The sequence below is a fragment of the Hypanus sabinus genome, chromosome 14 (assembly GCF_030144855.1).
Source record: "Hypanus sabinus isolate sHypSab1 chromosome 14, sHypSab1.hap1, whole genome shotgun sequence".
In the NCBI taxonomy this organism is placed as follows: Eukaryota; Metazoa; Chordata; class Chondrichthyes; order Myliobatiformes; family Dasyatidae; genus Hypanus; species Hypanus sabinus.
This window is the reverse complement of record NC_082719.1, coordinates 92,056,889-92,081,750: the sequence shown is the minus strand read 5'-3', so window position 1 is coordinate 92,081,750 and position 24,862 is coordinate 92,056,889. Positions and strand designations below refer to the sequence as shown.

The window sequence follows — 24,862 nt, the reverse complement described above, 5'->3', positions numbered from 1 at the left end:
CTGTTGTGGGCTGCATCAAAGGTGGTGATGAATCAGGAGATAAATTGAAAACTTGACTGAGTGGTGTAATAACAACAACCTCTCACTCAACATCATTAAAACCAAGGAACTGATTGTAGACTTCAGGAGTGGAAAACCAGAGGTCCATGAGCCAGTAATCATTGGAGATTCAGAGGTAGAGAGGGTCAGTAACTTTAAAACTCTGGATCACTCTCTCTGAGGACCTGTCTTGGACCCATCATATAATTATTGCAAAGAAAGCACAATAGTGCCTCTTATTCTTAAGGAATCTGTGGAGATTCAGCATGTCATCAAAAACCATCTATAGATGTGTACTGACTGGCTACATTGCGGCCTGCTATGGCTACACCAGTGCCTTTGAGTGGAAAATCCTACAAAAGGTAATGAGTTCAGCCTAGTACATCATGGGTAAAACCTCCCAACCTTTGAGCACATCTACATGAAACATTGCCGTAAAAAAGCGGCATCCATCATCACGGATCTTCACCACCCAGACCACGCTCTTTTCTCACTGCTGCCATCAGGTAAAAGGTACAAGACCCTCAGGACTCGCACGAGCAGGTTCAAGAACAATTACTACCCTTCAAACATCAGGCTGTTGAACAAAACGAATAACTAGACTCATTCGATCTTTGATGTTCCCACAAGTCACTTTAAGGACTCTTTATCTTGTTATTTCATGTGTGTTATTTATTGCTATCTTTTTATTTCTAGATTTCTACAGTTTGTCCATTGATCCTGTTTACAGGAATCTATAGGAAATTCTATAGATTTGCTATCTATAGAATAGCAAATTCTATAGATTTGCTAAGTATGCTTACAGGAAAAAGAATCACAGGGTTGTATGTAGTGACATGTATGTACTCTGATAATAAATTTTTCTAGCACTTTGCTTCTGTCTCTCTGGGTAGTTCCAGACAGCCTCAATAATGTTGCGGCCATACCATCTGAAACATAAAAAAAATCTAGGGTGCCTTAGACTTTTGCACAGTACTGTATGTCTCCACTTTAAGGGTCTCTAATACCCTGGCCTCCACAACATTTTGAGGCAGAGAATTCCAGAGGTTTGGTATCCTCTGAGAGGATAGGCAGGCTCAGATTTGCTGCCTTCCTTCAAAGGTCCCACTTGAGCAGATCAGAGGGATTAGATTTGTGTCTGCTTGCACTTCAATTCCTGCCTGATCTCTTTCCAGCCAAAGCAACTTGAGACTTTACCCCTTTTGAATGCTTTTTACATCATTTCTCTTTGGTACAGTATGTACAGTAGTCCCAAAGAACTAATGCAAGAAAATAATTAACTGAAAAAGTAACATGAAATGCAAATAACATCTACCACAAAGAGGAATGTAACATTTGCAAACCTATTCCATTAGTTTGAGTAGGCAGGAACAATTACAATGTTTAAAAGACATTTGGAGAGGTACATAGTTTAGGAAAGTTTCAGAGTGATCTACACCAAACACTGGCAGTGGGACTAGCTTAGATATGCACCTTGGTCAGCATGGAGGAGATGGGCCAAAGGGCCTGTTTCTGCGCTGTACAACTCCATGGCTCTTAAGTCCTAGCCATCACTTGTCCCAACAGATCTTAAAAGATCAACTAGGCAAATTTGGAATAGATATTAAACCTGCTTGAGCATAACTGTATGGCAGCATGGTAACGTAGTGGTTAGCACATCACTTTACAGAGCCAGATGGTCAGTGATCAGGGCAAAATGATGCCTTTCACTCTACGCTTTGATGTATGTGTGCCAAAATAAAGCTAAACTTTAAATCTTTAATTTCTCTAAAAATAGGATACATGTGTTTTGAGAGAGATACATAACTTGGTGCTGATGACCAGGTCCAAAAAGTTGCATAGGCTACAATTTACACTAACTCACAATTTAATGAACCCTTGCGTATCTTTTTTCTGACTTTAACATAAACCAGTTTTAAAACAAAATATTTCACAGATAGTAACTAGAATAAACGCAAACCACTTTTTCAAAAACGAATATATTTAATTGTGATAGTTACCTACACTTAACAATGAGAATTAACATGTAATAAATGAACTGCAGGTCAATAACGTAAGGAATTATGTGTAACATGGTAGGTTTTAGTGCAGTATCTGATCAATGTGATCACTGAATGGATTATGGAATGGTGATAAGACTTATGCATGAAATGTAGGCAAATTTATTTCCATGGCGACCAATATGACATGTTCACAGTAACAATGAGTCACGCAAACCTAAGTAAAAATTAGCAACATCATTCAGTATTTGAGGTAGAAAATTAAGACCAGTGTAATTACATCATGCTATTTGGTGACTCAGAGTCATCATCATTGCTAAACTTGAAGCACATTACTAAATGATTAGTTTGTATTGACCTTGTCATAATGTATTAATTTTTTTTTATTTTTGATTCTTTTTAACCAGATATGAAATCTGCACAAATATCCAAACAGGTAATGCTTAAACCTTCGATGTAACATGGCAGTTTATTTAAAGATGACACTGATAATGACTGCATGATTGTTTTCACATATTTCAAGACAGACCTATCAGCAATATATATCAGTTATTTGCTTTGACATTTATCTCCCTCACCCTTTTTATATTAATCACAATTCTAGATTTGTAACACTAGTTTAGTGCGTCTTTTGATGTGCTTTAAAAAAAAACGTTTTTCTTGTACTCCTGTTTTATTCTTCATATATTCTGTGTCCTTCAGCTGAGTGAGGGTGTGATGATCAAGGCTGTAAAAATAGTTATCTGACATAGTAATTCTGGCAGTAAATTAAGCTTTGCAAATTTCAAGATGGCTAAAAAAAAACCTGAAATTGTAACTGTTCACTTTTATTCTAAATTCATTATACATTTTTGCTTAGTGTATGATGTTTCTGGTCTGCACAAAAACTCAGCTTGATTGAGTTTTCAATTCAGTCGACTGTATTAAGTGCCCTGCATGGGCACTTCTGAGAAGCCCAGAGAACCATTAGTGCAGTTATTCAGTACTTAGCTGTGCAAGTCAATTGAAGGTTTAATTTACCAGCATAAAGAATAATTGTTGATTCCAGTAGTTCACGTTCAGCCAACCTTGGTCCTTCAAATACCATTACTGCCTTAATGCATTGTGCCGCTAAGACGATTGAATGTTCACTACATCTGTGTGTCTTTCTCCAAACTGCTGCTTAAGTAAGACACTTGATGTTCTTGCAATTATTCAGAATGAGGTATTTAAAATCGAATGAAGTGCACTGAAAAATGTGTTCAAGTAGTCATTGATATAATATGGCAAATACACTAACTGTAATACAGGTGCCATGGTCCCATAAGCTGCAAAAGGAGATCAAGGCTAAGTTTCTATTGTTCAAAGTACATTTATTATCAAAGGATGTATACATTATGCAACCTTGACATTTGTCTCCTTACAGGCAGCCACAAAACAAAAAAACCCAAAAGATCCTATTAAAATAAAAGACTGTCAAACACCCGTGTGTACGGGGAAAAGGTTGTGCAAGCAATAAAAATGAGCAAATGATATTGAGAACGAAAGTGAGTCCACAGACACTGCAGCCGGAACAGGCCACAGCCTCAGATCAGCGCAGAGCCCAGTGAATGTCGTAGAGCAGCAAGCAGAGCCGACCTGATCTGTACCTCTGGTCTCAACAATCTTTTCAATCTGACCTGGCACTTAAATTGTCCAAACATCGGGTTGTTCCCCAACCCAGGACTGGACCCTGTCACTTCGATATGCTCTGGGCCTGACCTTGCTGCCATGTTTCAACCTGTACCCATGGACTGTTTGGATAAATTCCCTCTTTTTGACAATAGCGTCAAGGAGTATTTTGCATCTACTTGAGGTGCTGGTGAGTTTATGGACCGTCAGTATGGCTTTGTGCTGAGCAGGTTATACCTTACGAACTTGGGTCAGGTTTTAGTCATACGGCTTGGAAATAGGCCCTTCAGCCCACCTGGTCTATGCTGACCACAGCATCCTCCTGGCTGGTCCCAGTTGCCTGCATTCGGCCCATAACCTTCCAAGTCCCTCTCTCCATACACGTACCTATCCAAATGTCTCTTAAAGCTTGATTAGAGTAAGGCAGTGAACGTTATAGAAAGACATTTGTTAAGGCCCCTTATGATAGGTTGATTCAGACAAAGAAGATGCATGGCACTCAAGGTGAATTGCAAGTTTGGATTTAGAACTGGTTTGCCCATAGAAGACAGGATTGAAAGGCTGTTATTATAGCTGGAGGTCTGTGACAAGTGGTGTTTTGCATAGATCATGTATATCAATGATTTGAATGAAAATGTAGCTGAGTGGATTTGCAGGTTTGCAGACAATACCAAGTTTGATAGAGTTGTGGATAGTCTATGTCAAGAGTACAGCAGGATATGGATCAGTTACAGATACAAGCAGATATTAACAAAAGAATAAGTTTGTGCTTGAAACTTCAAGAAGTATGCAAAGCAATGCAATACCAATTTGAAGTTAGTGCTATCTTTTTGGGGAGTTGGAGATGAGCAGCTCCAACAAATGAATCCATTGACTGAATTCTGCAAACTGCATATTTTTCACCCGCAGCATCCTTTGTTAAGTTTCTGTAGATGTTTAGTGCAGAATGTTGGGCTGGCTGCATTATGGCCTGGTATGGGAACAACCTGTGCCGTTGAACTGAAAATCCTACAAAAGCTAGTGGATTCAGCCCAGTACATCATGGGTAAAGCCTTACACTAATGCTGTCAGTAGGAAAGCAGCATCCTTCATCAGGGATCCTCACCACCCAGGCCGTGCTCTTTTTCTCACTGCTGCCATCAGGAGCCTCAGGACTCGCACCACCAGGTTCAAAAGCAGTTATGACTCCTCAGCCATCAGGCTCTTGAACAAAAGGGGATAACTACACTCTCCTCCCCATCTTTTGAGATGTTTCCACAACCAATGATCTGACTTTAAGTACTCTTTATCTTGTTATTTCATGTTCTAGTCATTTACTGCTATTTATTTATATTTGCATTTGAACAGTTGGTTATCCACTTGATCTTTCATTGATTCTGGTATAGTTACCTTACTGCAGGAAAAGGTCTCAGGGTGGTACGTGGTGACATATATGTACTGTGATAATGGCATTGACTTTGTAATAAGGCAGCATCCTGCAGCAGAAAGTAAGGGTACTGGATAAAAATGTATGTGCTTTTGTTCTGTTGCTACTGTATCCTTCCTATAAGTGGCAACTTGAACAACAGTCTCAGTACAGCCTAATCGATGTTTTAGATAACAGCAACATGTCATTCCAATTCTTATACACGGTGCCTGATACTCTGAGGATTAGCGATACAAAATGCTTTTGTCTCTACTGTCCCCACATATGTCACTTTTTTCAAGGAGCTATGTACTTGCATCCCATGTTCTCTCTGTACGTTAATGGTCTCTGCCATTAACTCTGCATGTCCTACCAGAATTTGACTTCCCAAAGTCCAAGCTTGCTCAACCTATCCTCATAAGACATGCTGTCTAGTCCAGGAAGCATCCTGGTCAATCTCCTCTGCGCCCTTTCTAAAACTTCCTAAGTTTGTTGAATTCTGGTTGGAAATTGTAGACTGGGCATTGGAGGAAGTCAGAGATTTTCATTTTCTTCACTGACTGAATGGCTTTGATGTGGTGCTCAGCAGAAACAAGTTAAATCTCCACCATGCTCTGTGACATTGGGTTCAAAATTGCTATTGGATAAGGGGGCAGAGAGAAAAAATATTTTTATTCAACGGAATGAAGAATGCTTGAATTAAGGCGGGGCCATTCATTAATTAGCTAATGCAAAGGTACTTCACAGACAATGAACCAGTTTGTAACGTAATACATTTCCTACAGTTAAATAAAATGATTATGGGGAGACAAGAGACAGCAGACGCTGGAATCTGGAGCAAAGGAATAAGCCGGTGGAAGGACACAGCAGGTCTGTCAATATCTGTGGAATCAAACACATGGAGTGTAGGAGAAAGCAAGCCAGTATATAGAGATGAGAGGGAGGGGTGAGCTGGGGGCTAGTAGGTGATGGGTGGAATCAGATGGAGACAGGTAGGGCAGAAGGGAGCGCTGAAACTGAAGCTTGCAGGTGATGGATGGTTCTACCAATCACCTACCAGCCTCTGCCAGTAACCTTCCCCCTTAACTTGGGCGCCAAGGTAGTATAGCAGTTAACACCACACTTTCTGCAGCTTGGGACATAGGAGTTTGTACGTCTTCCCCATGGAATGTATGGGTTTTCCCCAGGTGCTTCAGTTTCCTCCCTCAGTCCAAAGATAAACCAGTTTTTAGGTTAATTGCTCATTGTAAATTGTCCTGTGGATAGGTTAGGGTTAAATCAGGGGTTGCAGGGCAGTGCAGCTTGAAAGGTCAGAAGGACCTATCCTGCATTGTATCTCAATAAGTAAATTAGCTCCCACCCTTGGCTCCATGGGCCTTTTTCTCCTTATCTATTTCCATCTATTACACATCATCACTTTAATCATTCCTGCCATTCTAAAAGTTAGTGGGTGAATATACATATTTAAAGTCAGTGTTTTAAAGCAATTATTTTTCCGATAGCTTGCTTATGGAAAATAGAAATACTTTACTGTGCATGAAGACTTCAGTCTTTCCTGGTTTTGTCTAATATTCAGATTCAAACTTGGATCCTTTTGATTCTTTAATCTCATATTCAGTCACATCTACAATGATCCAGACTTTCTACTATGTTAAAGTATTGCAGACTAGTCATATCAAATGTTAAGATGGGCTAAATATAGCTGTTCCAGGAGTCGAACATCGTGATGGTTCGTGAGTAGTCTTGTCTTGGATGTTCTAGTGAACCATGTTTCTGAGAGTAGCTAGTGGGTTTTGTAATGTTATTCTATTAAGATCTTCTTATGACATGCAAGGTTAATTACTCCATGAAGATGCGAGACTGCAGATGCTGGAATCTGAGTCCGTGGTTGTCGAGCTCATTCCTCTCCTTGTACCCTTCAACTCTCCCGTAGTTTTCCTGCAGTCGGGATAGTTCATCTTCAACACATCGCATTTTTAGGATGTTGGGGGAAGCTGAAGCACCATGGGGAATCCCATACAGTCACAGGGAGAAAAAGAAAAATACATACAATCCACATCAGAGATGCAGGAGTTAAGCCACAGCACTAGCTGCTGCTGCATTGTACTGTAAGTTATTGCTGATTGGTTTATTATTGTTACATGTAACAAGGAAGAGTAAAATAAAGCCTTGAATGCCCATCATGCAGATCAAATCATTATCATGTTGCATTGAAGTACAAGATAAAACCATACAATAAAATAGTGCTACTGTAGAGATAGACAGTAAGGTGTGAGGTCATAATGAAGTAGATTGTGAGGTCAAGAGTCCATTTTACCATATTAGAGAACCATTCAGTATTCTTATATCAGCAAGATAGAAATTATCCTTGAGTCCAATAGTACACGCTTTCATGGTTTTGTAGCTTATGCCCAAGTTCAAGTTCAAATTTAATTGCAATTCAACCATACGTGAATACAGCCAAACAAAACTGCGTTACTCCGGGGCCAAGGTGCAAAACACACTATCAACAGTCACACACAGCACAAGGCACATATAGCACAAAAAAGATAACAGGCATATATAAGATATCAGTAAAATACAGTCACGCCAAACAAATATGGTCCAAGACCCTAAGTCCAAGAATGTCACAATACGGCTTGTCTTCTGCTGAGCGAAGACTGGGATGCAGCTTGGATTCCGCACCACACCACACCAACTTCGACGCCTCTCTCCTGGGTGGCTGTAAACAGGTGACAGATCACTTGAGGCCTACTCTTCGCTACAACCAATAGAAGGGAGCTGAAGGGGTAATGTCTGGGGTGAATTATAATCAATGTTACTTCTAAAGAAAATTGGCCATTGAACTAAGCATTAAATGAAATTTGTATAAATGTAAAAGTAGTATCAAACAATGGTCTGGATTATCATTTGGTCATCAACACCGCAATTAATCATGGAATTTGCAGCTGTCTATTGTCAAAGACCAGGATTTGCTGAGAGATGGAAGATCGACTCTATCAGTTATTCTCCCACTGGAGTCCACTTGAAGTCCAGTGGTAGAGATAATTCTTGCTGAAGTTCTCACCAAGAATCATCTGTCCAGCTGCCAGCTTGCTTGGAGTCTTTGATCATTGCGACTCATGGTTAGTCTCCTTAGTGCTTCTGTCAGTTGCACCTGCAAATTAGAAGCCTGTTGGTGGCAGTGATGTGTGGAGCTTTACTAGAGTTCTGTAGCCTTTCTGTGTATCTCTACCTTTTCAATCCTGTTCAAAGGGTTTATTAACCCTTCAGAAATCTGCCAGTACTATACCAGCTAATCCAGGCATTTCAATCCTGCATTGGTGCCTATTCTCAAATTTAGATTTTTCCAATGCATGATGAACTCACAACTGAGCGAATGCTCACAATCCTGAAGAAGGCATGTATTAACTCTGTCTCAATTTAGCCCTCACAATCTTTATTAACAGAATTAATTCCTCTACATTTCTGATCTGTAAAATTTTCAGCTGGATCCTGGCATTAAATTCTATACAGATAGAAGTGGAACTCCCAAAAAACGAAAAGCACCGCCACCACCAACCAGTGTTACACAGGTAAAAGTAAGGGCATCCAACTGATGGCCCTCTGATTTAATAATAAAAATAATTACTAAATGCAAATCAACTTACTTGGAATCTATTAAAATGGCTTGTCTCTGGTTTTTCCATAGTTTTAATCTAAACACAAATATTTGGGTTTTTTTTTTCAATTAGTGATGAGGACAGTCAGTTTCTTAATTACCAATACGTGATATTTTATCCTAGGGTCTCCAGTCAAGTGAGGCGCCTTTGCCAGAATCCCACACTTCTCATTCATCAAAACCTGAGCCATCCGAAGAGGAAGCAACATCTATTAAGGTACTTTTTACCTAATGCTGAGTATTATTATTTCTGTGATCCAGAGGAACACTATGTACTTGACTGTGGAGATTTGACCTACAGGACTGTAATTTTGTCTTAATAATCAGTGTACCATGCCAAGTATTAGTTGGGAGGAGGAAAGAACTATTGTGGGCATTATGCTTATGAAAAATGGGAATTTTTAAAGCTATTTCAGTTCTTAACTGAGTTCAGCTGACAGCAAATGATCTTATTATACTATTTTTTATCATGTTAGTGGAATAGGAGTCAGGTACAATTTGGGGAAAAAATATTTGTATGGAAATGCAAGGAGGTTTCCAGTAGTTGATTCAGATCCAAAAGTTTATTCATATGCCTTACCTGGAGTTTAAAGAAATATACCTAGTGTTGTCCTCAAAAAGTAATAGACAACATAAACACAAGGAAGTCTCCAGATGCTGATAATTCAAAGCAACACACACAAAATTTTGGAGGAACTCAGCAGGTCAGGTAGCATCAAGTTTCAAGTTCATGGGTGTCAAGATCTCTGAGGATCTAACTGGGTCCAAGCGCATCAATGCAGCTACAAAGGGGGCAAGACAGTGACTATACTTCATTAGGAGTTTGAAGAGATTTGGTATGTCAACAAATACCAACAAATACACTCAATAACTTCTATAGATGTACTGTGGAGAGCATTCTGACAGGCTGCATCACTCTGGTGGTGGGGGAGGGGGGTGTTGTTACTGAACAGGACTGAAAGAAGCTGCAGAGGATTGTAAATACAAGGTACCCAGGACATCTTCAGGGAGCAGTGTCTCAGAAAGGCAGTGTCCATTATTAAGGACCTCCAGCACCCAGAGCGTGCCCTTTTCTCATTGTTACCATCAGGTAAGAGGTACAGAAGCCTGAAGGCACAGACTCAGTGATTCAGGAACAGCTTCTTCCCCTCTTCCATCCGATTCCTAAATGGACATTGAATCCTTGGACACTACCTCACTCTTTTTTAATATACACACAGTACTTCTGATTTTTGCGCGTTTTAACCTACTTAATAAACACATACTGTAATTGATTTACTTGTCTATTGTCATGCTTTATTTTATTTATTATTATTATTTTTCTCTCTGTTAGATTATGTATTGCATTGAACTGCTGCTGCTAAGTTAATAAATTCCATGTCACATGCCGGTGATAATAAACCTGATTCTGATTCTGATCTGTGGAAATGAAGAAACAGTTGGCATTTTGGGAATGGGAATTAAAATGTTTGGCTAACGTTTTAATTCTGATTCCCATTCTCATTCTGACGTGTCGATCCATAGCCTCCTCTTATACCACAGGGTGGAGGAGCATCTCCAACCTCCAACCCGATGGCATGAATATCAATTTCTCCAGTAAACGAGTTTTGTCCCCACCCCCACCTTCCTCTATTCCCCACTCTCCTTTATTATCTCACCTGCCAATTACTTCCCTCGGCTTCCTGCCTACTTCCCTTTTTCCTATGGCCCACACTCCTCTCCTGTCAGATTCCTTCTTCTGCCCTTGACCTTTCCCACCCACCTGGCTTCACCCAGCTAGCCTCCTTCCCTTCCCCCAACCTTTTTATTCTGGCAACTTCCCCCGTCCTTTTCAGTCTTGAAGAAGGGTCTTGGTCTAAAGTGTTGACAGTTTATTCATTTCCATAGATACTGCTGAGTTCCTCCAGCACTTTGTGTGCCTTGTTTTATATTAGGTAACATGGTCTGTTGGAAGCTAAGGACTAATGAATTTATTGTGATTGGGACCAAGCAATAAATTAATTTTCACAGCACTTGGAAAATGAAGCATGGAATAATTGTGGATGTTCATTAGAAATAAGAGATTGTATTCTTTTCAAGTTTCCAAGTGTCATTTAATGCCACAGAAATACAATTTTTTTTCTGAGATTGCCTTTGTTTGCTTTCATATCGTTGTGGCACAGGAAGAAGAGAAAAATGATGAAATGAGAAAACTTAAAGCAGAAAAGGCAAATCTGTTGGAGGTGATACACAACCTAAATCAACAACTGCGGGACAAAAACTTGCAAGAGGTAATTGTGAAAATAGAAGCAGAGGTAACTTCTGGAAAGCTGGTGGTGCACTTGGCTTCTACTGGCTAAACAAAGGGATTATTGATTTTTTGAAAAGTATTTTTTACAATCGCAAGACACCACAGGATATTAAGAACTTAAAGTACTGCAGGCCTACCCCATCAGCGAGTTGCTGAAGGAGCTAGACTTAGTGCAGATCGTCCTGCTGCCTGCGTCAGGCAATGGAGGAGTTAGTGCGTGGAGGAGGTGTGCAGTCTCACAGCAAGTGATCACCTTAGTTGTTTTTCTTGTAATTGCAAGACTCTGTTGACATTGTTAATGTGGAGTACTAAAAATCTGATTCACTGATCCATTGGCGGACAACAGGGGAGCTGCATGGCTTTGGTTGTAGCAAGGACCAGGCCTCAAGCTGTGGCATTGCCTGTTTACAGCCATCCAGGAAAGAGGCTTTGGAGTCGGTGCACACCACCAGAGTGCCAGGGGCGGTGTGGTACAGCGTTGAAGCTGGAGTTCGTGCTGTTTCCAAGTGTTCCTTTGACAAAAGACTCATCATATTATATTCAACAAAAGTTAAATTCTTGTTTCTCCAAATTCCTATGTGATACAAGTAGTCTGAAATTATATTTGTGTTTAGCTTCAAGAGGTCTATCATAAACAAAAACAAAAAAATTCTGAGGGATCTACACTTTAGAAAAATTTGTCATCCAGTGTAGCATGGACATGGATGTGATCTACGGGACACGTGTTCTTCAGCTTAAGTTTGTTGTAACAGCTGATGTGGGCAAGCCTCTGAACAATGTAGTTAGTGTGCTGGTTGTATGGTTAAGCTATTGAAATAAGCAAATAGCAAGAGACTAGTGTGTTTGCCTTGCTGTCAATGAACGTGAGTTGATTAGATGTTACAATCTCCACATTCACTTTCTGTGGCTTTCCTGCTGGTTCCTGAATGTGACTGAAGTGTTGTTGGGCCTTGCGACTGATTCTCCTTTACATTAATGCTTTTTTTCCTTCACTTTAGGCACAGCAGAATGACCTCACAAGAAAAGTGTGTCGGAATAGTGAAGAAATGCCAGTGGAATCAAAAGGTGAAATGAGTTTATTGACCTATTTGTGGTTAATCCTGATTACTTGTGTGTGCTGTGTCATTCCCAACCCACTTACGTTGTAAAAACAGGCTAAATAGCCCAACTGTTCAACTTCCAGTCAACATATCCTATATTACAAGTTCAGTATGAAATATGTTATTGGTTTAAAAGTCGAGCTGGACTCTCTTACTTTTGGCAAAGCATTTGATGGTTTTATGTGAAAAATTTAAAACTAAGAGTTATCGGAGGTAACATTGGCATGAACTCCCTGAAACTATTCCTCCAAGCTGTGTGCCAAACTCTGAAACCCCATCAACCCATATTTATTAAGCTTTTTTTAAAGGGGTTTATCTTTTTTTCAAATGATTGATCCACCTAGTATTTCATTTAAATATTGTGTGTCAAGGGACTCAAGAACATGTTGATGGGGGAGGAAATAAAGATAGTGGAATCTTGCCATTTTTCAATTTTGAATGGTATTTGCGGAACAGAATGTAAGATAGGCATACAAATGCTTCTGCCTTATAAATTGACTTGAATTTTATTATATCATTCAGCCCATTTGTACTTCTGTGAGCTCAGGGTTGCCAACTACTCTCTTCCCTGGCATTTCCTGATATCCTTCTAACTTTTCAAATGATTTTCCAAGCTCCAGTGAAAACATATGATAAATTCTGCTTTGATTACTGTTTGTGTATGATCTTCATATTCTGATAATTCTCACCTTTTTAAAAAAAACAGTTAATTACTGCATTTTTATCATCTAGATATTAGCTCAGTAGGCTTTGAAAATAATTGCACTTTCTCAAAACGATTCAGAATTCATAAAAAAGGGTGGCAAGGTAGTGCAGTGGTTAGCACAATGCTTTACAGTACAGGTAACCTGGGTTCAATTCCCGCCAATACCTGTAAAGAGTTTGTAAGTTCTCTCTGTGACCACATGGGTTTCCTCCGGGTTCTCTGCTTTCCTTCCACACACCAAAGACATGCTAGTTGGTAGGTTAATTGGTCATTGTGAATTGTCCTGTGATTAGGCCGGGATTAAATCGGGGTGGGGGGGATAAGATGGGTGGTGCAGTTTAAAGAGCTAAAAAGGCCTGCTTCAGGCTGTATCTCAATCAAAGAGGAAAAAATTAAGGACCTCAATTAGACCTTTGGTTGGCCTTGTTCAGTTGTATGAGAAGTATTGGTATATTTAATATACCAATCATAAAATGGTGTCTCAATCCTAATCCTATAATTAATTTGCAACCTCATCACAGAATTGTAAATTTACATCACAAAGGTTTGTGTTCAAAAAGGAGTATTAGGTTAAAGCCATTTATTAGCTCTTGATTCAGGGTCCGGCAGCTAAGCCAGTCCCTCCTTATAACTATAACTCTCCAGCTCTGGGACCATTCTTGGGAATCTCAATACCATCGTCCTCTATCGTGCAGAGTTGCCATTCCTTTAATGCGATGCCCAGAACAGAACTCAAGCTGCAGCTGAAAAAATATTTATACAGTTTGAGGATGACCTTCCTCCTTTAGAATTTTATGACTTGGCCAATAAAGAGCCCATGTGTCACTTCACACACTTTATAAAGCTGGTATGCTACCTTTCAGCCAAGATCCCTATTCCTCTACAGTCCTATGTGACCCTGGTCACATAGATCCATCATCTAATTTAAAATTAGCTTGACTTTCGATGGGAATTGTGGGCTTAAGTAAACCTTACTCAAAAGACCTTGAACATAAAATTCTGGATGGACATTCCACTGCAGACTGATGGATTGTTGCATTATCATGGTCACTATCTCTTCAGGTAAGCCATTAAACTGCTCCATCTACCCCTTCAAGTAGAAGAAGGCAGCACTTCTCTGAAGAAGGGCTAAGTTATATCTGGCGCCCTACAAATGTTGAGCCCTCAACCTTGTCACAAATTCATTATTTTCACATGGCTGTTTAGTAGAGCTTGCTGTTCGCAAGCTGGCAGTCATTTCAGAAATTGACTTCACGGCACCTTAAAGATGTTTAGGGATAGACAATACATGCCAGCTTACAAATGAATACTGACTCTATTTGGATGTTTTCATTTATTTTAATCTAAGTTAATTCAATTTAAAAGCATACTTTTGTGGGTGATGTCTTAATATAGTTCCTCGGTTTTGGTTTTGCTATTCTTAGCTTCTCTGTGCTTCCAATATAGAACACAAATTTGCATAAAAATACTTGAAACTATAATTACTAACTGAATTTTGGCTTTTATTATGTGTGAATTACTTTTAAGTATTTAATTTGATTAACTTTAAAGTGTTTATGAAATGATTGTCACGTATGTGTATTTTTGAATCTAATTGCCTTTAGGTAGTGAAAATGAAGGAACATTAAAATCTAGTGTTGAAGGACATGACCAGATAATGGCATTGCAGTCACAAATTGCTTCTCCAGCAGTGCAAAATAAAGAGCTGTGGGACACACTACAGGTATTTTGGATGTTTCCCTATAGATATTCTCCACTGTATTTCTCATATTTTAAAATATGACGCATCTTAAATTTATTAAGCAAGTATATAAAATGCCTTTTTTTGTATTGTCTTTACATGATGAAGTGATCTGTGTGATGTTCTAATATTACATGATGTTGAGATATATTTTAGGATACACTGGGGCATGTTAGTGAGGTAACCTGGGGTCACCAGGTGTTTCAGGTCTTACAGCATCAGACAGCCTCACCCAGGTGATCCAGCCGGTTTTGATCAGACCCCGGCTTTTGTCCCACCAGCTCTGGTCCATCCGCCACACCCCTTGATCCATAGTAATCTGGAGGCTCACTCAGCAGCCGTTGAGATGGTCCTGACAGCTCTTTTCTTTGTAGCCCCCTTACTGCCAAGGAGTTTCTGTAGAGCAAGCAGCCAGCAAAACCTCACAATTTGTGTATTGCACTGCATGCACACACCTCTCTTAGTCCTGTTTATGGCCAGAACAAGAATATTGTGGTAAATAGAGGCTAAGGAGCATGAGAGTTCAGTGGAGACTTGCAAACCGGGTTCTGGGGAGGTATGATCCATGTAAGGTGAGATTAAGTAAACTGGAACTATATTTTCTAGAATTTAGAAGAGAGAAGAGATCTCATCAAAGCATACTAAATTCTTAGAGGACTGGACAGGCAGATGCAGAGGTGTTGTTTCCTATGGCTGTGCAGACTAGGAAAAGGGATAGAGTTTAGGTTTCAGATGGGGAGAAACTTGTTCAGTCCAGTACATAGTGGAACTTTAAAATTCTCTCCTTGAAGTCTATGGAGACTTGGTCTTTGTGTTCATTCAAAACATATCTCGATAGATTTCTGGTATGTTCAGGGGAATTTGGAATATTCATATAGTGCTCGACGGCCACCTGAGGAACAACCGATAGACAGCCCCTTAGGACAACATCGTGCTCGACTCGAGTGCTCGCACTACTGGTAGAAAATAATGTGTGGTGGAGAGTATATTGACAGGCTGCATCACAGCCTGGTATGGAAACACCAATGCCCTTGAACAGAAAATCCTACGAAAAGTAGTGGATATGGCCCAGTCCATCATGGGTAAAGCCCTCTCCACCATTGAGCACATCCACAGTAAGGCAGCATCCGCAATCAGGAAACCCCTATCACCCAGATCACGCTCTCTTCTCACTGCTGGCATCAGGAAGAAGTACGGGAGCCTCAGGTCTCACACCACCAGGTTCAGGAGCAATTATCACTCCTCAACCATCAGGCTGCTGAACCAGAGGGGAAGATTTCACTCAACTTCATTTGCCCCATCACTGTACTGGTCCCACAACCTACAGACTCACATTTAAGCACAAACAAGAGAAAATCTTCAGATGCTGGAAATCCAAGGCAACGCATACAAAATGCTTGAGGAATTCAGAAAGGCAGGCAGCATCTATGGAAAAAAAGAACAGTTGATGTTCCAGGCCAAGACCGTTCGGCAAGACTGGAGGGAAAAAAGATGAGTAGGTTTAAAAGGTGGGGAAGGAGAGAGAGAAACACTGGGTGATAGGTGAAACCAAGAGGGGGAGGGGGTCAAGTAAAGAGCTGGGATGTTGATTAGTGAAAGAGATACAGGGCTGGAGAAGGGGGAATCTGATAAGAGAGGACAGAAGGCCATGGAAGAAAGAAAAGGGGGAAGGAGCACCAGAAGGAGGCGATGGGCAGGCAAGGAGATGAGGTGAGAGAGGGAAAAGGGGATGGGGAGCAGTGTAGGTTGGGGGGAGGCATTACTGAAAGTTCGAGGAAAACTATGTTCTTGTCATCAGGTTGGAAGCTACCCAGAAAGAATATAAGGTGTTATTCCTCCAGCTTGAGTGTGGCCTCATCATGACAGTGGAGGCCATGGATTGACATATTGGAATGAGAAGTGGAATTAAAATAAAAATAGGTGGCCACTGGGAGATCATGTTTTTGGCAGATGGAGTGTAGGTGCTCAGTGAAACAGTCTCCCATTCTATATCAGGTCACACTGATTTACAGAAGGCCACATTGGGAGCACTGGGCACAGTATATGACCCCAACAGACTCACAGGTGAAGTGTCGCCTCACCTGGAAGGACTGAATAATAGACAGGGAGGAGGTGTAGGGGCAGGTGTTGTACTTGTTCCACTTGCAAGAATAAGTGCCAGGAGGGAGATCAGTGAGGAGGGACAAATGAACAAGAGAGTCTCATAAAGAACTATTCCTGCTAAAGGCAGAAAGATGGGAGGAGGGAAAGATGTACTTAGTGGTGGGATCCTGTTAGAGATGGCCAAAGTTCTGGTGAATTCTGTGCTGAATGTGGGTGCTGATGGGGTGGTAGGTGAGTACAAGAGGAACCCTATCCCTGGTAGGATGACAGTAAGATGGGGTAAGAGCAGATGTGTAAGAAGTGGAAGAGATGTGGTTGAGGGCAGCATTGATGATGGTGGAAAGGAAGCCCCTTTTTTGGAGGACATCTTCTTAGTTTTAGAAAGAAAAGCCACCTCCTGAGAGCAGATGCAGTGGAGATGGAGGAACTGAGAGAGAGGGTTGGCATTTTTATAAATAATAGGGTGGTAAGAGGTATATTCTAGGTAGGTGTGAGAGGCTGTGGGTTTATAATAGACATCAGTCGATAAGCTGTGTCCAGAGACGGAGACAGTGAGATTGAGAAAGGGAAGGGAAGCATTGGAAATGGGCCAGGTAAATTTGAGGGCAGTTTGGAAGTTGGAGGCAAAGTTGATGAAGTCAGTGAGCTCCACGTGGGTGCAGGAAGCATCGCCAATGCAGTCGTCAATGTAGCGTAGGAAAAGTGGGGGATGGACACCACTGTAGGCTTGAAACATTGTTCCACTTAACTGACAAACAGACAGGTATAGCTGGGACCCATGCAAGTGCCCACGGCTACACCTTTTGTTTGAAGGAAGAGGGGGGAGCCAAAGGAGAAATTATTAAGAGTGAGGACAAGTTCTGCTAGGCAGAGGAGAGTGGTAGTGGAGGGAAACTGGTTGGGTCTGATGTCAAGAAAGAAACGGAGAGCTTTGAGGCCTTCCTGATGGGGGATAGAGATGGATAACAACTGGACATCCATAGTGAAAATGAGACAGTCGGGGCCAGGGAACTTGAAATCAGTGAAAAGATCCAGATCTTGTGATGAGTCACGGATGTAGGTAGGAAGGGACTGAACTAGGGGGGGATAAAACAGAGCCGAGGTATGCCGATATGAGTTCAATGGGGCAGGAACAAGCTGAAACAATGGGTCTACCTGGACAAGTAGGCTTGTGAATGTTGGGTCGGAGACAGAAATGGGAGGAGTAGGGTTGGGAACTGAGGTTGTTGGTAGTGGATGGGAGATCGCCAGAGTTAATAAAGTCAGTGATGGTGTGGGAGACAATGGCTTGCTGCTGCTTAGTGGGGTCCTGTTCAAGTGGTAAGTAAGAGGAGTTGTTACTAGGCCTCAACAAGGTAGAGGTCAGTCTGCCAGACTACTAAAGCACTCCCTTTATCTGCGGGTTTGTTGGTGAGGTTAAGATTACTGCAGAGGGAGTGGAGAGCAAAGTGTTCAGAAGGGGTGAGGTTGGAATTAGAAAGAAGAGAGTTGAAGTCAAGATGGTTGATGTCTTGTTGGCAGTTAGCAATGAAAAGATCCAGAGGAGGCAGAAAACCAGGGCGGGGTGTCCAGGAAGAGGATGAGGGTGAAGACTGGAGAAGAGGTCATCAGTGCGGGGTAGAGAGTCCTTGCCAAAGAAGTAGGCTTGGAGATGGAGGCAGCATCATGGCGAGTGCGAAACTTAGAGGTGTGCGTGCAGGGGGACAAAGCTGAGGCCCTTACTGAGAACAGAACATTCTTTCTCAGAGAGAGGAAGGTCAGAGGGAATGGTGAAGACCCAGCAGGGATGAGAACTGGGATTGGAGGGGGATGGGGTTGGTAGTGTCTGAGGAGAAGGGAAGTTTGGGGTATTCAGGGAAGATGGAGTGTGAGGAAGGTGCAGTCTCCGAGGGCCCAAGAGCTGGTGGTGGAACCTGAGAGAGACGGGATTGCGGAGTGTTGGTGGGGGCAGGGGAGATGGGAGTTCCTGGGGCAGCACTTGAAGACCCAGCCTATAGGTCAAGGCCAGGGGTCAGAGTTGTCGCAGTTGGCACTTGGGAGGTGTTCAAGGCCCTTGAAACCTGCATTTATGGCGGTAAAGTCCGGGTGTTGAATCTGCTCTGGATCGTTAGAGCCATTGAGGTCAGTAGCAAGGATCACGGTCTGCCAGCATTGGAGACGGCAGTTTCTGTGGTCTGTAGGCAGGCGATATTCCAATCCTTGCAGGACATGAGGAAGTCAAAGTCAAAGAAGTCACACTCAAGTACCCTTCATCTCATGTTCTCATTGTTTATTGCTTATTTATTTATTATAATTATTGCTTTCTTTTTGTATTTGCCCAGTGTTGTCTTTTGCACACTGGATGAAAGCCAAAGTTTGTGCAGTGTTTCATTGATTCTGTCATGGTTATTATTCTATTATGGATTTATTGAGTATCTCAGGGTTGTATATGGTGACGTATGCATACTTTGATAATAAATTTACTTTAAACTTTGCAAATCAGTCATAATCTTAGTATCTGATGGAGTAGGTTCAAAGATTCAGGGGAGAAGATTTGGGACAGAGAGGAGGAAAACCTGTTTTTCCCAGAGAGGTGGCGAATCTGTGGAATTCTCCACCCAGGGAAGCAGTTGAGGCTTCCTCGCTAAATATATTTAAGGAACAGTTAGATAGGTTTTCACATAGTAAGAGAATTAAGGGTTATGGTGAAAAGGCAGGTAGATGCAGCTGAGTTAACGGACAGATAGAGCAATACATAGTGGTACCAACTAGAAAAGGGGCAGAGTTGGATCTCCTGTTAGGGTATGAGATAGGTCAGGTGACGGAGGTATGTGTTGGGGAGCACTTTGGGTCCGGTGATCACAATGAAAATAGTTTCAATATAATTATGGAGAAGGATAGGACTGGACCCAGGGTTAAGATTTTTGATTGGAGAAAGGCTAACTTTGAGGAGATGCAAAAGGATTTAGAAGGAGTGGATTGGGACAATTTGTTTTATGGGAAGGATGTAATAGAGTAATGGAGGTCATTTAAAGGTGAAATTTTGAGGGTACAGAATCTTTCTGTTCCTGTTAGGTTGAAAGGAAAGTTTAAAAGTTTGAGAGAGCCATGGTTTTCAAGGGATATTGGAAACTTGGTTTGGAAAAAGAGAGAGATCTACAATAAATATAGGCAGCATGGAGTAAATGAGGTGCTGAAGGAATATAAAGAATGTAAAAAGAATCTTAAGAAAGAAATTAGAAAAGCTAAAAGAAGATAGGAGGTTGCTTTGGCAAGTAAGGTGAAAATAAGTCCAAAGGGTTTCTCCAGTTATATTAATAGCAAAAGGATAGTGAGGGATAAAATTGGTTCCTTAGTGAATCAGAGTGGACAGCTATGTGTGGAGCCAAAAGAGATGGGGGAGATTTTGAACAATTTCTTTTCATTGGTATTCACTAAGGAGAGGGATATTGAATTGTGTAAGGTAAAGGAAACAAGTAGGGTAGTTACAGAAACTATGATGATTAAAGAAGAGGAAGTACTAGAGCTTTTAAAGAATATAAAAGTGGATAAATATCCAGGTCCTGACAGGTTATTTCCCTAGGACCTTGAGGGAAGTTAGTGTAGAAATAGCAGGGACTCTGACAGAAATATTTCAAATGTCATTGGAAACGGGGATGGTGCCAGAGGATTGGCTTATTGCTCATGTGGTTCCATTGCTTAAAAAGGGTTCTAAGAGTAAACCTAGCAATTAATGGCCTGTGAGTTTGACGTCGGTGTGGAAATTAATGGAAAGTATTCTTAGAGATGGTATGACTATCTGGATAGACTGGGTCTGATTAAGAGCAGTCAACATGGATTTGTGCATGGAAGGTCATGTTTGACAAATCTTACTGAATTTTTTGAAGAGGTTGCTAGGAAAGTTGACGAGGGTAAAGCAGTGGATGTTGTCTATATGGACTTCAGTAGGGCCTTCGGCAAGGTTCCACATGGAAGGTTAGTAAGGAAGGGTCAATCGTTAGGTATTAATATTGATGTAGTAAAATGGATTCAACAGTGGCTGGATGGGAGATGCCAGAGAGTAGTAGTAGATAATTGTTTGTCAGGCAGGAGGCTGGTGACTAGTGGTGTGCCTCAGGGATCTGTACTGGGTCCAGTGTTGTTTGTCATGTACATTAATGATCTGGATGATGGGGTAGTAAATTGGATTAGTAAGTATGCAGATGATTCGAAGATAGGTGGCGTTGTGGATAATGAAGTAGGTTTTCAAATCTTGCAGAGAGATTTAGGCCAATTAGAAGAGTGGGCTGAAAGATGGCAGATGGAGTTTAATGCTGATAAGTATGAGGTGCTACATTTTGGTAGGAATAATCAAAATAGGACATACATGGTAAATGGTATGGAATTGAGGAATGCAGTAGAACAGAGTAATGGTGCATAGTTCCCTGAAGGTGGAATTTCATGTGGATAGGGTGGTGAAGAAAACTTTTGGTATGCTGGCCTTTATAAATCAGAGCATTGAGTACAGGAGTTGGGATGTAATGTTAAAATTGTACAAGGCATTGGTAAGGCCAAATTTGGAGTATTGTGTACAGTTCTGGTCACCGAATCATAGGAAAGATGTCAACAAAATATGGAGATTACAGAGGAGATTTACTAGAACGTTACCTGGGTTTCAGCATCTAACTTACAGAGAAAGGTTGAACAAGTTAGTTCTTTATTCTTTGGAGTGTAGAAGGTTGAGGGGGGACTTGATGGAGGTATTTAAAATTATGAGGGGGATAGATAGAGTTGATGTGGATAGGTTTTTTCCATTGAGAGTAGGGGAGATTCAAACAGGAGGACATGAGTTGAGAGTGAAGGGGCAAAAGTTTAGGGGTAACACGAGGGGGAACTTCTTTACTCAGAGAGTAGTAGCTGTGTGGAACGAGCTTCCAGTAGAAGTGGTAGAAGCAGGTTCGATTTTGTCATTTTTTAAAAAAATTGGATAGGTATATGGACAGGAAAGGAATGGAGGGATTATGGGCTAAGTGCAGGTAGGTGGGACTAGGTGAGAGTAAGCGTTCGGCATGGACTAGAAGGGCCAAGATGGCCTGTTTCCGTGCTGTAATTGCTATATGTCATATGTTAGATCAGCTGTGATTTTATTGAATGGTGGGACAGGCTCAATGGGCCAGATGGCCTACTCCTGCTCCTACTTCTTATGTTCTTAAAGTGAATTACAGAAATAAATAAATTGTTCTACTGTTGCCTCAAAATTACAAAGAAAAGCTTTAGAATATTTGTCCAAATGTGTTTTCTTTAGAGATAAAACTTTGATTTCTGATTTTTGTTGTAAACCAGGATCCATCAGAAGTGTTTTTGGTTGAAGCACCAAGTTTTTGGCTCTGTAAATTCTCGTTGGAAATTTGTAAATGGCAATGAAAGATGCCTCAAACAATTGCCAAAATGAAAACAGGGACTCTTTAAAATCCCTATCTTGGGTTTTAATTGTGAATTTGATTTGTTCACAGGTAAAGGAAAAAGGGGCAAGCATAAAGTTAGAGGATGAACAATTGAGACCAAATGTAGCAGTACCACTTGACCTAAATCTTAATTCAGCTGATGCATACAGTACACTTGAAGCTAATTACATCCAATTAAAGGAAATGTATAAAAAAGCTGAAGCTGAAATTACTAATCTAAAAGCTGAGATCTTTTCAAACAAGTCTAATACCACAGTAAGAACTGATGCTTTAAGTAACAGTCATTCCAATACAAAGGTAAAGGAATTGGATGAACCAGAGCCACAGCATGCTTTGGCAATGGAGTTATTGGCTGAATTATCAGAGGAAAGGATGCAGACATTAGGAGAAATTAATGAGAATGGTTATTCCCTTGAGCAGAAGCTCCAAGAAACACAAAGTAAATATGAAGAGGCACTGAAGGAATTGTCAAGTCTGCGGGCACAGGTGCAACGAGACTTGCACCTCACGGAAGAGCATATATCTTTATCAAATTTGGAAAAGTTGACACAGTCCTATGAAGATGAGTTAGAGGAAATGAAGCAGCAGCTGAAACGGGCTTTGGAAGATGAAGAAAGAGCAAATAATAGTGTAAGAGAAATCCAAGAGCTCTTGGAGATAAAAGATAAACTGCTGTCCAATTGCATCTCTCAGGGAGAGTGTAAGGAGATGAAACTATCTCATGCCCAACTTATCGAGAACATCAATCAGGAGAAAGCTTTGCTAATTGAGAAGTATAAAGAATCACAAGAGGAAATTAAAAAGTTACAAGAAAGGCTGAACCGTCAGTCAAACTCACAAGAGAAGGAAAATGATTTTCAAGAAACGCTGACCACATTAAACAAAAGAACAGATGAACTAAAAAATCAGCTAGCTTCAGTGACGCAACAATATAATTTAGCAGAAAGTGAATTGAAAGAGCTGAAAAGTAAAAAGGCCGATGTAGCATTTGAACATGTTAATTCAAACTATATCCATAAAGAGCAACACGAACAACTAATTGAAGTTCTTAATGACTCCATCGATGAACTGAAAGACAAGCTGTCTGAACTGGAGATGAAGCTTAAGGGATCTGAGCAGGACAATGCCAAAATGCAGAGGGACCTTGAACTTCACAAACAGACTTCCATACCTCTCTCTGAGCATACAGAAATAACAATGTCTCTTGAAAATACCATCAAGAACTTTGATGGCAAATTGCGGCAGATGGAGCACAAGCTGGAACAGAAGGAAATACAACTGAATGTATTAGAAGGAAATTTGGCTACAGAGAAGGCTGCAGCTCAAGAGGCAATGGTTCCAAAATCAGAATGCGAGAAGATGAGAGCTTCATTTGAAGCTGAATCAAAACGGTTGGCTGCTAAAGTAAGTGATTTATTGAAGGAGCAAGAAAAACTCTCTGCTGAAGTAGCACAGGCTAGGAAGGAGAATCTGCTTGTGAAAAATGAGCGAGACACAGCTCAAGCTCAGCTTTTGAGCAAAGAGCAAGAAATCAAGAGGCTTCGCATCAGGGGCCATGATATGCAGCAAGCTATGGAAGAATTGCAAAAGCAGGTGAAAGATTCCTTGAAACTAGAAGAAGATAAAGACAGGAAGGTAAGACTTTTCTATCAGTTTTACTGAAAAGAGCGTATTTTCACATTCATGAACTTTCAATCTGGAATACTATGCATGAATTTAGAATTTGAATTTAAGGAATATCGGGCATAATACAAGTTACTGAATGAATGAAACTAGAAATGCCTTTCTGAAATTAAAAGAGCTGCATTCTTTTTGTAACTATCTACATCACATTAGCCATTACTGCCTGGTTTGGGGAAACATCCTAACATCCTCTAACATTATACAAAAATGTGTCAGATCAGCTGTAAAGGCCATTAGCTGCAGTCTAGCATCAAAGCTGGACTTGAATGTGTCCAGGACAAAGAAGTGGGCAGGAAAAATCATTGCAGACACCACCCATCCTGAAAACTGCCTTGTCCAAAACCTCGCTTCTGGAAAGCATTATAGGACTGTTAATATCTTCACAGCATCTTATGTTTCTTCCCTCAGGGAGTTAATCTGATTCAGCATTCTAGGTTACCCCCTTCAACTCCCTCATTCTATTACTCTAGAGGCTCCCAACCTGGGATCAATGGACCCCTTGCTTAATGGTATTGGTCCATGGCACATAAAAAGGTTTGGAACCCCTGTATTACTCTGTCACTGCATTATAAACACTTTAAACCACTTTTTATAATGTTGTTTACATTGCAAATATATGATGGTATTTGTGCACGTTTTATTCCATATCTGTACTCTAACCTCTAACTTTATTTTCATTTAATTCTTTATTCTGTATGTTTTTTGTTGCACATCAAGCCAACACCACAGCAAATTCCTGTTACTTGGAAATGTATATGGCGAATATACTTGTTCCTTGATTCTTGAATTGATCCAATGCAAAGACTTTTGAATTGGTCTGGAGAATGGAATTGCTTTCTAATGAGAACTAAAGATACAAGGTTAAATTTTTGTTCAAGATGAAGTAGTAAGGCAGAAGGAAATGTTCAGCAGAGGAATGATGCTCATGCTTGATCAGTTTTAGTGTCACTTTTGAACAAATATCAGAAAGTTAAAGGGGTATTTTGTAGGGAGAAGACATCTGGGTTTCTAAAGTGCCTTTGGTAGTTATTTTCTTTACATTGAAACATAAGAAATAGGAA

General features: G+C 40.7%; 1 protein-coding gene across 2 annotated transcripts in view; it reads left to right on the top strand.

Annotated features, from left to right (window-relative positions):
* Positions 1 to 24,862, top strand: part of LOC132404987 (ankycorbin-like) — a 207,860-nt gene that overhangs the window by 171,590 nt on the left and 11,408 nt on the right. Inside the window, exons 10-16 of one of the 2 annotated variants that reach the window (XM_059989644.1) lie at positions 2,447 to 2,475; positions 8,583 to 8,669; positions 8,880 to 8,972; positions 10,918 to 11,025; positions 12,044 to 12,110; positions 14,456 to 14,574; positions 22,167 to 23,753. In XM_059989644.1, coding sequence (XP_059845627.1) covers positions 2,447 to 2,475; positions 8,583 to 8,669; positions 8,880 to 8,972; positions 10,918 to 11,025; positions 12,044 to 12,110; positions 14,456 to 14,574; positions 22,167 to 23,753 — 2,090 coding nt within the window. The remainder of the gene's footprint in view (positions 1 to 2,446; positions 2,476 to 8,582; positions 8,670 to 8,879; positions 8,973 to 10,917; positions 11,026 to 12,043; positions 12,111 to 14,455; positions 14,575 to 22,166; positions 23,754 to 24,862) is intronic. The other variant, XM_059989645.1, reaches the window with a different exon arrangement.